This window comes from Miniopterus natalensis, chromosome 3 (assembly GCF_054644295.1).
Source record: "Miniopterus natalensis isolate mMinNat1 chromosome 3, mMinNat1.hap1, whole genome shotgun sequence".
In the NCBI taxonomy this organism is placed as follows: Eukaryota; Metazoa; Chordata; class Mammalia; order Chiroptera; family Miniopteridae; genus Miniopterus; species Miniopterus natalensis.
Genome location: NC_142083.1, coordinates 73,670,208 through 73,687,221, shown reverse-complemented (window position 1 = coordinate 73,687,221; position 17,014 = coordinate 73,670,208). Strand labels below are relative to the sequence as shown.

The 17,014-nt window shown below is 46.1% G+C and overlaps 1 protein-coding gene across 1 annotated transcript; it reads right to left on the bottom strand.

The window, feature by feature from the left end:
* Positions 1–667: 667 nt before the first annotated feature.
* On the bottom strand, positions 668–12,013 carry LOC107540894 (paired immunoglobulin-like type 2 receptor alpha). Its single transcript, XM_016217755.2, has 7 exons — positions 11,947–12,013; positions 11,257–11,646; positions 8,937–9,134; positions 2,375–2,405; positions 1,221–1,270; positions 960–991; positions 668–790 (listed from the first exon to the last, which is right to left on the bottom strand). The coding sequence occupies exons 1-7, from the start codon at positions 12,011–12,013 to the stop codon at positions 668–670; spliced, it is 891 nt and encodes a 296-aa protein (XP_016073241.2).
* Between the last annotated feature and the right edge of the window lie 5,001 nt (positions 12,014–17,014).

The following is a 17,014-nucleotide window of genomic DNA, read 5'->3' as shown; positions in this document are numbered from 1 at the left end:
ATCATTGTTTCTGGTGGGAGGCCTGCACAGTATAGGAATCTGGGAAGGCAATGACATCTGAGTCCTGGGAGAACAACATTGAAAAGGGCAGGTCTGGGTTCAAATCCTGACTTACTGTTTATGAGCTGTGTGGCCTTGGGAAAGGCACTATATAACCATTCTGCTTCTTCATTTAATGTCTCAAATAAGCACATTCAATAGCATATAGGGTTGTTAACGTCTAAATGAGGTGATGCATAACACAATACATGCCACTTATCATAAGGGAAGTAGAATGGTTAGACTGCGGGGCAGACCTTCCTTTCCAGGCTGCCCACCAGTGTTTGGAGAGGTATTGTTTCCAGGTCTGAGGCAGTCGCTGAACTAGAGGAGGAATCTTGGGTGTGAGCTTTCTATTATAGTTCATTTTTGGTGAGAAGGTCAGAAGTTGAAGGTGACATCAGTTTTCCCCTTAGATGCATTCAGGCAAATCCTTAAGATATTTTTATTTTTGTGGGCAAGGGAGGGAGTTGAGGGAACTAGAGCAGATGGCTGTTTTTCTCAGGTTCTTGGTGGCCTTTGACACCTGCTGGCTTCTGAGTCATCTGTGTCTGGCTGGGATTATTATGGGAAGTGATGGTCCCTCTGTGCAGCTTCCTCTAAGGAAATCATCATTCGGTCACACTCCTTAGGCCTTTAGGATAGAGTATACAGTCTCTTCCTGGGGGTTCTTGTGGAGATGGTGGCTGGGAGGTGCTGATGGTGAGGTTGGTCTGGAGAGGGCAAGGGAGGCGTAGAGGATGCCATCAACCTGGGTAAGAAGAGAAAGAGAAGAGGGTTAGAAGTAGAGGGGACCTGACCTCATCTTAGAGCAGTGATCCCACACCTGAGTGCCCTGCTGATACCACAGTCCATTCTTTCCACCCCAACTTCTCCAAGCTTCCCTTTAATTCTTTCAGGCTCTAGTCTGAGCTGCTTACCTTTGGGTCCAGCTTGGAGTCTGTATGTTGTCCTAGGAAAAAAATCAAGATGTGTCAGGGTCAGGTGGCATGGCAGCCAGGGTAGAGAAATGGGCAGAGGGCTCAGCAGTGAGGTCATCTGCTAGGTCAGGACCAGGGTGGGATGGATGGGTGAGGCATGGGCAAGAGGGAAATGCTGAGGGGCACATGTGCAGGAGGGAGTGGGCGGGGAAGAAGGAAAGGCCAAGGTGGAGAGTGGCGGGTGATGGTGGTAGAACTGACCTTTATGCCCAATGTTCTCATACTTCTCCTCAGTGTTATGGAAGGATCCCCTGCATGGGAAGGAAAGGGTGGGAACTGTGTTAGAGGCTGGGCAGAAAAGAGTTAAAACCTGCATCAGGCTGGTTCTCTTGTAGGGGCCTCTGCGACCTGCTTGGACATACTCAGAAGATATAGGCAATGGTTTGAGGCTCTCAGACGGAGGCTGCCTGGGAACTGAGAGGCAATTTGTGGTGTAGCCCAGGAGAGGTCCCTGAGTGCCAACTGAAGGAGGACTGTTGTGGGGAAGCCGCTTTTGTAGAAAGGGCACCAGAGGAGAAATAGGAAGAGTGAGCTCCTGTCCTCTCTGCTGGCACTGCCTTGGTTAAAACTGAAGGAAAACCAGTAAAGCTCATCTCCCAGCCTCTGGGTGGTGCTCAGGCCTTGGTCCCCAGGAGGAGACACCATCCTGGAAGGGGACCTGAGGAGGGCAGCTGAGGAAAGTCAGGGAGGGAGAAAAAGGAGGGAGGGGGACTGAGGAAAGGGAGTGTGGAAAATGGGGAAGAAGGATGGAGACAGGGAAACCGGTGGGAGGATGCTGAAGACCAGTGCCCAGGACAGGAAGGAGACCCCCGGCACTGAGGAGAGGCCAGGCTGGGAGCTGAGGGGCAAAGGTGCTCTGAGAAAAGGCAGATGGTAGAGCAGCTGGAGACAGACAATTCTGTGGCCACTTTGGGCACATCACCAGGGGAAAAGGCAGGTTGGACAGTGAGCAAGAAAGAGTAAAAAATGTGGAAAAGGGAAATATGTTTGGGAAGGACGATGTCCAAGGTGGAAAGAAAACGATGAACAGAAGGAAGAGCTGAGAAATGGCCAAGAAAAGAGGAGAAAGGGGATACCAGAGAAAGGGAAAAGGGGGACATTCTGGGAAAGAATCAGAGAAACTGCTGGAACCCCTAGGTCCACTGTTTTCGATTTGTGTGTGTCTGTGTGTGGCTTTTTTGTTTTTTAGGATCTGGAGCCTCAGGAAGTAAAAAACCTAGCCTGTTAGGGACTTAGGAGGATGTGGATGAGAAAAGGGAGGATAAGAGCAGCTGTGAAAGGCTCCCTCCCACTGTTTTCATAAGGACACTTCCCGTTTCCCAAACCAGTGCTCCCCTTGGAGGACAAGCACTCACCTGTCTGGGGCTCTTGCTTTAGTCTGCAGACCTGTAGAGGAACCAACAGCGTGTCAGTGTGCCATCCATGGGTAGCATCTCTCCTCCTGCCTTTTCTGCTTCATCCTACTCTGAGACCATTCTTGGATAATCCAAGGCAGCAAAGCAGCTCTGCTGAAACCCATGTGGAAAGGCCTAGGACTCGCAGCCAGCACCTAGCTGGCACGCTGAAGCTGCCCACACCTCTCCCGCTATTGTCCTCCACACCAAATCAGGAAAGCAGCTCTTCTCTGCACCCTGTGCCCCCTTCACCCTCTTCTCTCCCTACCTTTCCCTCTGCTTCCTTCCCCTTTCCTTGAACTCCCTGCAATCCCTCAACCTTCTCTTCTCCTTCCACTCCTGAGCCCTGGCCCACCCTTCCCTCCCTTCCCCCCCCCCCCCCCCCCCCTTGTCACAGGCATCATTGCTCCCTCCTGCTCTGACAAACCAGCTTCTGTGCTTTCCTTTGAGTGGTGGCTGTTTCTCCCTCCCACCTCTGAACCTCATGGCTGGAATCTGCGTTTACATTGCAGCTTGTCCCTCTCTTCCACTGCAGACTCTTGTTCTTCCCCATCCCCCTGCACTATCCCCCCTCCACATCCTACGCATTTGGCCCCTGGTTCACATACATCGTCTCCACCACTGACCACCCTCCTGGGAGGTCTCATCATCTACAGGGACAATCCTCTAACACACTGGACATATTTGTCGCCCCAACTCCAGTGACCTCTACTTCACTCAGCCGTACCCTCGACTTTATTTTAATCACTGGGAATGAGAGCTCTAAAACATTAAATGCTAGCATCATTTTCATGCTACAATGTTCTTTACTTCAGCTCTCTTTGGTCATCCTCCTCCTATACCTGTGCTTTTACCTCCCTGAAATATTGTCTCCTGATAACCCACTTTCTTTCAGGTTATCTAGGCTGTCTGTGAGTCCTCCACTCCATTTGTGCCCCTTCACCAGCTCCATGACCTCCTGAGTTCCCCTGTCCTGCCCCACCCAGCTGACAGATCACCAGTCCTGCACGTGTCTATGGGATGGGATGCTATTTGCTTACCCCAAATCCATTCACCTCCTCTTGCTCACTTACAGAGCCTTGATTTTATTTGGAGTGGCCGTGTGCTCCCCTCCAGATAGATGTGGGACATATGACTAAATTCTGGCCAATAAGATATCAGGGGAAGTGTGGGTAGGACTTCCAGGAAGGCTGCTCCTGGACTGTGTCACATTTCTCTTCATCTCCAACCCTTGTCTTAACTGTCAGGGGGACAGACAACTGGGGCATAGTCTTTTGTCCTTTTTTCCTTCCTTCTGTTTCCTACTTGGATTCAGAAATAATGGCCAGAGTCTTAGCAGCCACCTTGGACCATGAGGCAACCTTCAGGATAGAATCCAGTATCCAGGACAAAGAGCAGAAAGGTTGGAGCCTGAGGGCTTAAGGACAGTGGCCTCTACTGTCTGCTTCTAGATCTTTTTATATGAGGGGGGAAAAATCTCTCCCTTATCTAAACCATGGTTACTTGTGGTGTCTGGTGCTAGCAGGTGAACACAACTCCTAACCAGTAAGTCGTAAAGGTTTCTAAACTGCATCGTTGAATACTGCTGGGGGAAAACACAATCATGTGCAATGATGCTTTCACAGATTTATAGCTTCTCATCTGAGTTGAATCCTCAAATACTATCTTTCATTTCCTCAGTGACTGTATCACATTTTCTCTTCATCTCTGACCTTCTTTCTTACTCTCAGGAGAAACCACTGTTGTATTTTCTTTGCAGAATTTTTTTTAAATCCCAATTTTTATGTAGTTGAATTTATCAATATTTTTATTCATTGCTTTTGGGTTTTATGTCATACTTAGGGAGGTCATCTCCACTCCATGGTTCCAGCACTATGTATTGAATTACTCATTTCCCCCCATTGATTATAAATGTACCTTTTAATTTTACTAAATTCCTGCATATACTTGGGTCTATTTTTATCCTGCCTATATTTTGAGTTTTTTATTTTCTTCCATTACTTTATCTGTTATCTGTTTATCTATTATATGCTAGTATTGCATCACTTTAATTATTGTAGCTTAATAATTATAAGTGCTAATGCTCATCTAGTGCTTACTCTGTGCCAGGTATATTCTAAATGCATTATACTTTGTGTTTTGTTTGTTTGTTTGTTTTTAAATTTATCTTTATTGTTGAAAGTACTATAGATATCCTCCCTTTTGTCCCCCATTGACACCCTCCACTCCACATCTGGCCCCCCCAGGCCCTCACCACACTACTGCCTGTGTTCATGGGTTATGAGTTATGCACATAATTTCTTTGATTAATCTCTCCCCACCCACTTCCCCACCCCCACCTTCCCACTGAGATTCATCAGTCTGTTCCATGCTTCTGTGTCTCTGGATCTATTTTGTTCCTTAGTCTATTTTGTTTATTAGATTCCACATATGAGTGAGATCATATAAAACTGAATCAGGAAGAATCAGAAAACCTGAATAGGCTAATAACAACTGATGAAATCAAAGCAATACTAAAAAAAACCTCCAACAAACAAAAGGCCTGGTCTGGTGGCTTCACAGGGGAGCTTTCTAATTCTTTAAGCTGTAGGATTAGATAGTTTACTAAAAATTTTTCTTGCTTTTTGAGGTAAGCCTGTTGTGCTATGAACTTCCCTCTTGGAACTGCTTTCACTGCGTCCCATAGATTTGGGGTTGTTGTGTGGTCATTTTCATTTGTTACCAGGAAATTTTTGATTTCTTTCTTGATCTTATTGGTAACCCATTCATTGTTTAATAACATGCTATTTAGCCTCCATGTGTTTGAATGTTTTTGAGCATTCTTACTGTAGTTGGTTTCTAATTTCATGTCATTGTGATCTGAGATACTTGATATGATTTCAGTCTTCTTGAACTTGTAGGGACTTGTTTTGTGTCCTAACATGTGGTCTATTTTTGAGAATGACCCTTGTGCACATGAGAGGAATGTGTATTCTGCAGCTTTAGAATGAAATGTTCTGTAAATATCAATTAAATCTATCTAATTTAGTGTGTCATTTATAGTCACTGTTTCTGTGTTGACTTTTTGTCTGGAAGATCTATCCAGTGAAGTCAGTGGGGTGTTAAAGTCCATGACTATGACTGTATTGCTGTTGATCTCTCCCTTAAAGTCCTTAAGGTTATTATTGATAGGTCCTTACTTATTGCCCTTTTCATTCTTTATGCCTATGTTTCTCTCTCTGTTTCTTCTTATTATTATAGCAGCCTCTTCAACATTTCTTGCAATGCTTCTATTTCTACTTCAAATTACAGCAGTCCCTTTAACATTTCCTGCAATGCTAATCTCCTTTAGCCTTTTTTTTTTTTTTTTTTTTTTTTAAATCTGGGAAGCTCTTTATTTCACCATCTATTTTGAATGATAGCCTTGCTGGATAGAGTAGCCCTGGTTTCACATCCTTGTTTTGCATTACCTTGAATACTTTATGCTATTCCCTTCTAGCCTGTGGAGTTTCTGATGAGAAGTCAGCTGACAACCTGATGGGATCTCCTTTGTAGGTAACAGATTGCTTTTCTCTTGCTCTCTTTAAGATTCTCTCTCTGTCTTAAATTTTTGGCATTTTAATATGATGTGTCTGGGTATAGGCCTCTTTGGATTCTTCTTGCTTGGGACTCTCTGTAGAGGCCTCCTGAACTTGTGTGACTTTTTTCTGGACCAGGTTAGGGAAGTTCTCTGCCATTATTTCTTCAAACAGGTTCTCTGACTCTTGCTTATTTTCGACCTCTCCTAGCACTGCTATGATGTGAATATTGTTCCGTTTATGTTGTCCCACACACAGCTCCCTTAAACTGTCCTCCTGTTTTTGAATTGTTTTTTCTTTTTGGATCTCTGATTGAGTGATTTTTTTCTACCCTATCTTCTAATTTGCTTATGTGATCCTCAGCTTCCTCTGATCTGCTGTTTATTCCTTCCAGTGTATTCTTTATGTCTACTATGTCACTCTTCATTTCTGACTGGTCATTTTTCATAATTTCCATATCTTTTTTCATGCTGTTGAGCACCCTTGCAATCAGTATTCTGAACTCTATATCTGATAGATTGCTTATCTCCATTTCATTTAGCTCTTTTTCTGGAGACTTCTCTTGTTCTTTCATTTGGGGCTTGTTTTTTTTGTCTCCTATTTTGGCTGTCTATTTGGGTTTGTTTCTAAGTATTAGGTAGGCCTGCTAGGACTGTCAGTCTTTTTGGAAGGTCTCTGGTGAGGCCAGTGTCAGATGCTGTTTGTGCCTGGCCTTGAGTACCCTGCTTGGAGCTATCAACAACCCATGGCTTGAGGTCCCCTCTGTTGGGCCTGAGTGCATTTGGACTGGACCAAGATGCACACTAAAGTCTACTTTCCAAGGCCCAGGTTGAGAAGCAGGTCAGGCAAAGACTCAAAGCACTCTGAGATCTGCCTCTGCCTACAGGCTGGTTAATCTGATTCTCTTAATGAGCCTCAGGCTGTAGAAACTCCACAGGGCAGGGGGAGAGGTTTTCCAGCAGGGTGGGGCATTTGCTTCCCCCTCAGGCAAAAGCTGCTTGGAAGGTAAATGTCTGCCTGTGAAAGATGCCCTCTGCAGTATGGGGGAATGACTTGGCACAGGAATCCATAGTGGTGCCCTCTGAGCTCTATCTCCAGAGCCCACAACCCTAGATTCTCCTCACACAGCTCCAGTCCACTCTGCCCTCCCTCTGCTGGAGCCCAAGGTGAGTGGCTGCACACAAAACTGTGCATTGGCTCTTTAAGAGGGTGCCTGCATTTCCAGCCATCTCCCCCTGGAGGGCAGAAACCCAGCTGCTTTTCACAGCCAGATGTTATGTGGGCACCTTTCTCAGTTCTGGTGCTCTTGGCCAGGAAGCTCAGCCTGGGGTTTAGTCCCCAGAGTCCTCAGTGGGAACCCCCCATAGCTGAGATACCCCTCTGGACCTTCAGCTGCTGCCTGTGGGAGTTCAGACAGCCCTGTCGCGCCTCTGCACTTCCTACCAGTCTCTATGTGGTCTCCATTTTTCCTCCTTGATTATGAGGGTGCTCTCTAGCTCATCTTCAGTTGCAGTTGATTATTCAGGTTGGTTTTTCTATATTTTAGTTGTAATTCCAGTTTGGTCCTGTGAGAGTATGAGTGTAGCTTCCACTCAGTCCACCGCCATCTTTAATCTCCTCTAAATACACTATGTTTAATTGTCATGATAACCCTAGGGTAATTGCTAGTATTATCCCCATATTACTGACGAAGCACAGAGTAATGGTACCATGGTGTCAGATTTGACCTAGCCAGGACTAATTGCAGGCAGTCTCAATTCTATGTTCTTTACCTTTGTGCTTTAATATCTAAGAGGGAAACTCTTGTTGCAAATTTTTTTAAACATAATTTCAAATAAATTTTGGATGGCGTTGGGGCATAAATAATGAATGCCTCTAACTCTGCCCTCTCTTTGAATTGTAAATGCATACATTCAAATTTCTGATGGACATCTCTACCCAGATGCCACACAAGTGTCTCAAATATAACATATCCCAAACTGGAAGAATCATTTTTCTCCCTCAAACATGCCCTTTGACCTCCTTTGTTCCTTAATTCACTTGGTGGTTTCATTACAGCCTCATTCACCCAAGTTGTAAACATGAAACTTCTTCCTGCTCCCTCACTCCTACATCAATACAATCACCAAGTCTTACTGGTTCCCTCTTAACCTTTTCCAGAATCTTGCTCTCTCCAAAGACCTATGTATGTGCAAGACAAAGTGTGGTTGCCTCTTGGCTGCTTCATGTTGACTCTGGGATCAGAGGCTCTTGATGTGATTTCCAAGTTCCTCTTCTCCTACCTCCTGCCTCCTCCATAGCACTGAGCTACTTACAGTTCCCAGAATTGTTTCCTTTGCTTGGAAGAACAGTGGTCTCTATACCACCCTCACCACTTCTGTGGCTAATGCTTTTTTATTTTTTGAGACTTTGCAGATGTTACTTCCTCTGAGAAGTCCTCCCTGATCCCTCTTCTTCCTCCCAACCTACCATAGCTCTTTCCAAGTGAGGCAATTAGCCCTCGGGGCACTTCCTGCTCCCTCTGAGTTCCTTGAAAGCAGAGCCTTTGCTTTATTTACTTATAACTCCATTCACGAGCCAGGCCCTGGAAAAGGGCCACCCCACTAATGCTTGCTGAGCTGAGCCAACTTCTTGTCCCTTCTGCTCTCTCCTTACTTTTCCCAGAGAAGATCCTCCCCTCCCCATGAACCAAAAGGTGAGGACTGATGAGAAATTACTGAGTCAGAAAACAAGAACTGAAAAAATGATCAGATCCGTGGAGAGGGGTTGGTCTGGAGTGGTGGTTTTCAAACATGATTACTCACAGACACCATTTGAGGAGACTATTAATATATTTGAAGTCCAGACCTCACCCCAGCAGGAATTTGCACTTTTAACAGGTATCTGTGGTCATTTTGATGCAGGTGGGCTCAGAAAAACACATGGTTGGGAAGATTGGAGAGAGAGTGCAATCTTTGACTGCTTACCTTTGCTTCTTTTCTGCTTCAAGTAGATCATCAGTCCTAAAATTGTGATTATGAGCACAGCACTGGCCAGTGCCACCCCGACTATACCTCCTGGAGTCAAGGGCCTAGATCCTGAGCCTCTGTTGTCTCCTGAGATACTGAGGCCATCTGTGGTGAGGGTCGGGGTGCTGGTGGGGCCCTCGGTGGTTTTCTCACTGGCTGAGAAGACATGAGAAATAAGCAAATTCACCTTTAGAGGACTGAAGGGATCTGGATGGAACTGTCACATCCTATTCCCTAGTTTGGGGAATATTAGGGATGGGGAGCAACCCCTGGAGCTCTTACACCAGAAGGGGATCACCAAGGGTGAAATGCTGAAGGCTGAGAACCCACATCACTCAGTTCAAACCCTGACTCTACCACCGATCAGTGGTGTGACCTCAGAACCTCATTTCATCATCTACAAATAGGCCACAGGATTAAAAAAATTTTTTTATTGTGGAAAAACACAGATAATATAAAATTTACCATTTTAACCATATATAAGTGGCATATGTAAGTGGCAGTTGAATGGGATTGAGTATCTTCACATTGTTGTGCAGCTCTCACCATCAGCCATCTCCAGAACCTTTTCATCTTCCCAAACTGAAAATCTGTCCCCATTAAACAAGTTCCCATCACCATCACCCCAGGCCCAGGTGACTACTCTAGATACCTCATATTATAAGTGGAATCAAAAAGTATTTGTCCTTTTGCAAGATTGCTTTAATAGGTGAGAAAGCATTTGTAAAGTACCTAGTATGTATTGGAAATATGTTTTTAAAGTTACATTAATATATATTGAATTTTAGTTCTTACAAACAGATTGCACCTTTGTAGGTATTTAATGCATCATTAAAAAACTGCTATAATACTAAGCCACAGAAAAAAATCTAACTCTAATAAAATCTTTAGGTTACCAAATTCTCTGTCTACTCTTGTTAGAAATTAACACAGGAGATATGGAGAAGGTGCTGGAAGTATAAACCCAAGGCTGTTTGCTTAATTCAGGTTGTGAGCCACTTTACAAATTATCTAAAACCAGCTCTGTGGTCAAGACAGGGCAGTGGGTTTCCCCAAGCTGGGAGGAGTGATTCATCACTGACATCGTTTAGAGTTGCCAGCTCGAGTGATTATAAAAAGTAAATAAACTTACAATGCATCCCTTTATGCCTGGGCCTGGGAGAGAGTCCCTCTCCCACTGACCTGGAGACAGATAAGCCCAGGTTCACATTCCTACACCCCAGTGGGTAATATAGGAAGACCTATTAATACGACACATCCTATAGTAGGTTAAAATAGGTCAAGACAACAAGATGATCAAGTCAGTACGTGAGACTGAGCGGCTAATGGTTAAGACAGGAGGCTCTGGGGTAGACTGGGTTCAGATTCCACCTGGCCATGATGGTGGCTTTGTGCAAGTGCAAGCCTCAGTTTCCCACCTGGAAGAGGAAGATGATAGCGGTTCCTACTATTATTGTGGGGTTGTGGTGCAGGTTAACTAGGGTGATGCATACCAAAGTATTAAGTTGGGACAAGTGCACAGTAAGCAAGAGCTGCCCTTATTGCTAATGCAGAGGGGCCCCTAATGACCAGGACAGAGGGAGAAGGGGACAACACAGGCGTTTGTGTGATGAAGGTGGGGACTTGGGGAAGGTTGTTGTGGGAAGCAAGAAAGGTACAGGGATGAAGATGGTGAGAGGGAGATGGGGAAGGAAAGGAAAGAGATAGGACTGGGGAGGGAGCATTGAGGGCCATGTTCTGGGGAGCAGATGGGAAAACGAAGCAGGGAGACTGAGAAACAGGTGATGGGGTGTTACCAGGGGTGGAGGGGGGCGTCCTTGGGCCATTATTGGGTACCTCCTGTGTGTGCCAGGCTGAGCTCGTGGCTGTGGGGAGACACAGACATGGGGCTAGCTGGGGCTCCACACACAGACACATGACAAAGGGAAGGCAGGCCACATCCTATAAAAGTCAAGTCCACCTGGAGGACATGGGGCGAGGGCAGGGGGCAGGGGACGGGACTGGAGCCCCAGCTTGGAGCAAGAAGGGAGGATAACCAGGGAGCCTGGAAGGTGCTGAAGCCTGGGGATGGGGTCGGGGGCTGGTTCTGGAGGGGGCAGTGAGGGGGATGGGCAAGGAAGGTAGTCTGGGGGAGATTATGGTGAAAAAGGTAAAGTTGGCAGAGGCCTGGGAAGAAGTCAGGGGCAGGGAGAGGAGTTAGAGAGAAAGGTCAGGAAGAGTGGCGCCTGGACTAGTCCTGGGGGGTGAGGGCACCAGTGCCCGGAGCAGTGGGACTCACCTGTGGTGATGGTGAGTTTGGTCCCTTCGATGGACTGCCAGAACATCTCGCGGAGTCCCTGTGTGGTCAACCGGACTCGGCCGAAGTACTGAGCTTCATCCTCTTTCCTCAGGTTAGAGATTCGGAGGAAGCCGCTCCTCTGGCCCTTTGTCCAGTTCAGGAAGAGGCGGTTCTTGAAATCCTCATGGGTGAAAGGCGGGCTTGTGTTGTAGATGAACTGTCCATGGAAGTCTTTCCATCTCCAGAATATTCGCACTTTGGGATCCTTGGGAACCTTCCAGGAAAAACAGAAGGAGAAGGGGATGTCGATGGAGCCACCCTGCGGGGCTGAGAGGTGCTTTGGTTGGTTGACTTCATAGTCAGAGTTTGAAGTGCATTTTGCGGAGCCACCTGGAGGAGGGAGGGAGAGGGGGAGACGTTGAAGCCACTAGGAGAGACAAAGACGATAACCCAGACCACCTGACACCCTCACCTATGGGCAGAAGTGTGACAGATGATAGGACTGGCCCCCTGGCTGGGTGTCCCCCTCTCTGGGCTTGGCGTAGAAAGGAGGGTGAGGGGTGTGGGGGACCCAGCACTGTGGGCGAGCCCAGCCCCTTGTTTGTTGCAGGCGGGAAGCCTGGCTGGCCACAGCCCCTCCCAGGGGCTCCCTCATGTCCCCGGGCAGAGCCAGGGGGCCTGTCCACTCACCAGCCTGCAGAGACGCTGGCGGCAGCAGCAGGGGCAGCAGCAGGGGCAGCAGCAGGGGCAGCCCCATCGCCTTGCTCTCCTCCCGAGGGTGAGAAGACAAGCAGAGCTCTAGGCCGGGAGGCCCTGGGGAGGGGCTGCCTCAGGCTTGTCTGGCCGCTGGGCGAGGACTGTGGGAGCCTTCCCCAAACACGCCTGCCCCAGTGTGACCAGCACTTCCCTTTTAATCTCGCTTCTTCTTTATCTGTATTGCAAAAGTGCTTCCCTTGTGAGTGAAAAGGAGCCATGATATAGGTCCCCCAGTCCCCATCTTCATGCTGATGTGTGTGGTCCTGACCTTGGCTCCCTGGGGCCTCTCCCCTCCCACCTCAACTCCCTGTGTCTGCCAGGCACTTTCTCATCTCCTTAGGGGTCAGTCCCATCTCTCTTTCTCTCTCCTTTTGTCCCTCTCCTTTTCTCTGCTTTCTCTCAGCCAGCCTCTGTTTCTCTCATTGCAGGGGAGGGGGCAACAGCAGGGCCAGCTCCTGCTCTTTCAAGAGAGGAAAGGCAGCCATGAGTCTGCCCAGCTACAGCCCCTTGGAGAGAAGGAGGGAGGTGCTGGTGGACACCCTCAGCCTCCAGCCCGGCCCCAGGTGCATCCAGCTGGCTCTTGGGCCCTCCCCTCCCCTATAGTACACAAGCAGAAACAAGATCTACAGGCCCATTCTGTCCCCTCTGTGCATCTCACACCCTCCCTGAGGTTAAGACGTGAGCATGGTCTGACACTTCCAGCTCCCTTCTGGAAGCCAGGCCTCTACCCACAGAATTCAAGTCTGGATCTGCAGGGCCCTCTGTCTTCACTTCACATATGAGATGACCAAGGCTCAGAGAGGGTGTGACCCAAGTCCATGCCTCTCAAGTGATGGGTCCAGAACTCGAGCTCCAGTCTTGTTGAATCCACAGAACCTTCTGTTCCTTCTGGATGCTTCCATCTGGTTGCACCACAGAATCTCTAGGCCTCGGCATCAGAGTGCAGAACTCTGGGGGGGGTGAGCCCCAGGAGGCTGTCTTTTTATAATGCTCCTTAGGTGATTCCATCCACAGCTGTGGTGACCTGGCTAATCCAGAGTCTTCCCTGGATAGAGGGTATTGAGACTCAGAGCAGTAATGAGTCACCTCAGTGACAGTCCCTGGGACCATCTCTAATAGAGGGCACTGCCAGCTGTGAGTGGTGGTGAACAGGGTGAGAGATTGGGGACTGGGACCTTTGGTGACTCACAGGAGGCTCTGCCCATTGCCTGCCCAGGATGAGGTTGGCATCAACTTACTGAGTAGATTGTGGGGGTGGGTGGACATGATTTCATCAGAGGAAGTGGCCTTGGTCTTCTGGAGATGGATGCGGCAAACCAACTTCCTTTTAAACCCGTTTCTTCCCCAATCCTAACAGTTTTCTTCCACACTTCACCCAAGGGCAGCCAGGCAGCCCCTTCCTATCTGAGTCTGCTTTTCTTACCCCTTCTCCCAGGCCTGAGAAGAGATGGAACCCTCTTATCTGAGTCAAGCGCTAAACAGCAAGTGCTTCATTTTCAGCTTTGCAACATTCTGTGGTGGGTATATTGTAATCTTCATTTTACCCATGAGGATTATGGGTAAAGAGCCTTAATGTCATGCAGTCCTCTGGGCTGTGAATGATGTTTGGGCAAATTGTTAATGGCTGGAAATGTGGGCAGAAGTGAGGACAAGGGAACCACTGGCTTCTCAGCAGGAATCTCAGAGGATAGCCTCCTTGTCTGTGGGGTGACACCTGGGATTGATTCTCCCCTTACCCCACTAGTTGTGGGAACTGGCTGGACAGTCTCCTCCTTCCCAGAGTGAGGGGCCTGGACCCCACCAGGAGGCGTCACTGCCTATTCCATTGGGCAGCACAGATCCTTATAAAACAGGCTCTGGGTAACTTTCACAGAGTACCTGCTGTGCTGTCAGGCCATGCTGGTTCCATACACAGTCTCCCTGGATGCAAGTCACATTTCATGTCATATTTAGTCCCCTGGACCCAGTTGTATCCCCATGAGGCTAGGAATTGTGAGACATGATTTCTGCTCAGAGATGTAATGTGGTCTCCTGATTTGTTCAACTGTTCTTCCCCCAACAAGAATGAGAGGGCCTGGGAATCATTCTCAAGCTGTGGCTCCGCTCACAGGGGGCTTCTTGGAGGAAGAAATCCTGGTGTTTTGTGACGCAAAGATGGGCAGAACCTGAATGCAGAAGGTGGCCATGGGAGAAGAGGTCAGAAGCAGTGTGATAAGGAGCAGGACAGAGTGAGCCATGGACCCCATTTTGAGAACCACTGCCTTAGATCTTCCCCAAGTTTTCCTGAGCTTCCATTCTCCCATCCTCATTGACCAAGTTCATCACTGCCCCACCCTTTTGCCTCCATGGCATCTTACACTCCTTCTGTTTTTCCCCCAAGATAAAAAATAAGGCAAAGGCATCTGCTTTCACTACCTCCATTCATTGTGCTGGAGTTTCTAGCCCTTGCAATAGGAAAAAAAGGAAATAAAAGTGTTCTAACTGTATTTTCTTGGATCTTGTATTTATCTGTTTGGCATCCACTCGTTACAGGGCTGATTACACTAACTATATTTTCTTATTTTCTGTATGCTTGATGCTGTCATTTTCAGGCTCCCTGACTAGGGGGAGACTGCCCCTAGTCAATTCTTAGAGATAGCAAAGGGTTCTCCTGGAAGCATGCCTCTCATAAGCAAACTAACCAATCTTAGGCCCATATTCTAAACTACCTCCTTTACCTAACACTCACACACCAAGCCTCTATTTCCCTTGCCCTAAATCAACGCTGAGCCAGGTACCAGGCAACTAGAAATAGCACCGATAGCCCAAAGTCCACTGGAATGAGTCAGACTAGCCAATCCTAAACTGTTTCCCCTGTCCTGCCTTGCCTTTCCTGCAATGAACACAACAAAGACTGTTGCTTTCCCCTTGTTCTTGCGTTTGTCGCCTGACTGACACTGGTGTCCATATGTGGCATGGTCTGCCCCCTCCCCTTGGGAAATGTAAGTAATAAAAACTCTTTCAATGGCATTAGCCTCTCTGAGTTAAAATCCTGTGAGTACAACAATTAAGACAAAATTCATACAGATTGGAAAGGAGGAAGTAAAAACTGTCTTTATTCACTGATGACCTGATTGTTTATGTAGAAGAACCAATGGAATTTACAAAAAAGCCACTACAACTATAAGTGAGTTAAACAAGATTGCAGGATACAATGTCAATATACAAAACTCAACTGTATTTCTATATACTAATAACAAAGAATTGGAAATTGAATGGAAAACAGTGCCATTTACAATAGCATAAAATATGAAATATTTAGGAATAAATATGACAGACGATGTGCAAGATCTGAACACTGAAAATATTGCTGAGGGAAATTAAAGATTAATAAATGGAAATTTCATACACGCGAGGAGAAGTGAATATTGTTAAGATGTCAATTCTCCTTAAATTTGTGTGTAGATATAACATAATCTCAATAAAAATTCCAGCAGACTTTTAAAGAAATTGACAAGCCAATTCTAAAGTTCATAAAGAAATTCAAAGTGCCTAGGACAGCCCAGAAAACTTTGAAATTGAAGTACAAAGTTGGAGAATTTACACTACTCAACATGAAGACTATTATAAAGCGATCCTGAAGAAGATGTATTGCAGTCAAGGTAGACAAATGGATCAATGGGAGAGTACAGAAATAGACACACACATATGGTCAATTAATTTCCAATAGACATGAAAAGGCAATTCAGTGGAGAAAGGGTAGTCTTTTAAACAAATGTACTGGAACAACTGGACATTAATATATTAAAAAATCAACTTCAATCCATACTTTGCACTATATACAAAAATTAACTCAAAATGAATCATTGATCTAAATGTAAGTCCTAAAATTAAATAACTGAAGAAAAAAATGGAAGAAAATCTCTGTGATATTGGAGTAGGCAAAGATGCCTTAGATTCAACACCAAAAGCATAATCTATAAGAAAAAATATTTTATTTCATTTTATTTATTTTATTTTATTTTTTACTTTTTAAATTTATCTTTATTGTTGAGAGTATTACAGGTATACCATTTTCTCCCCCAACTGATTCCCTCCACCTCCCTCCCACCCCCTTCCCAGGCCTTCACCCTATTATTAACTGTGTCCATGGGTTATGCATATAACTTCTTTGGTTAATCTCTTCCCATCCTCCACCCCCCTTCCCTCTTTCTTCTGAAATATGATCGTCTGTTACATGTGTCAGTGTCTCTGGATCTATTTAGCTCGTCAGATTCTTTTGTTCATTAGCTTCTTCTTAAAGAAGACTCTTCAACATTTCCTGTAGTGCTGGTTTGGTGGTGATGAGCTCCTTTAGCTTTTCCTTGTCTGAGAAGCTCTTTATTTGACCTTCAATTCTAAATGATAGCTTTGCTGGGTAGAGCAATCTTGGTTGTAGTTCCATGTTTTTCATCACTTTGAATATTTCTTGCCACTCCCTTCTGGCCTGCAAAGTTTCTGTTGAGAAATCAGCTGACAGTCGTATGGGTGCTCCCTTGTAGTCAACTAACTGCTTTTCTCTTGCTGCCTTTAAGATTCTCTCTTTGTCTTTAACCTTTGGCATTTTAATTATGATGTGTCTTGGTGTGGCCCTCTTTGGGTTCCTCTTCTTTGGGACCCTCTGTGCTTCCTGGACTTGTAAGTCTATTTCTTTCCCCAGGTAGGGGAAGTTTTCTGTCATTATTTTTTCAAATAGGTTTTCAATTCCTTGGTCTCTTTCTTCCCCTTCTGGTACCCCAATAATACAAATGTTGGGCCTCTTGAAGTTGTTCCCAGAGGCTCCTTATACTATTTTCATATTTCTGGATGCTTTTTTCTTTTTGCCCTTCTGGTTGGGTGTTTTTTGTTTCCTCATGTTCCAAATTGCTGATTTGATTCTCAGCATCCTCTACTCTGCTGTTGATTCCCTGTAAATTAGTCTTCGTTTCAATTCCTGTAGCCTTCATTTCAAATTGGTACTTTATTATGTTATCGATTTTCTCAG

Coding starts and splice junctions, on each gene's coding strand:
- LOC107540894 (XM_016217755.2), bottom strand. CDS start 12,013: ATGGGGCTGCCCCTGCTGCTGCCCCTGCTGCTGCCCCTGCTGCTGCCG. Junction 992..1,220: donor TGAGAACATTGGGCATAAAG/GTCAGTTCTACC, acceptor TTTTTTTCCTAG/GACAACATACAGACTCCAAG. Junction 791..959: donor ACTCCAAGCTGGACCCAAAG/GTAAGCAGCTCA, acceptor CTTCTTACCCAG/GTTGATGGCATCCTCTACGC.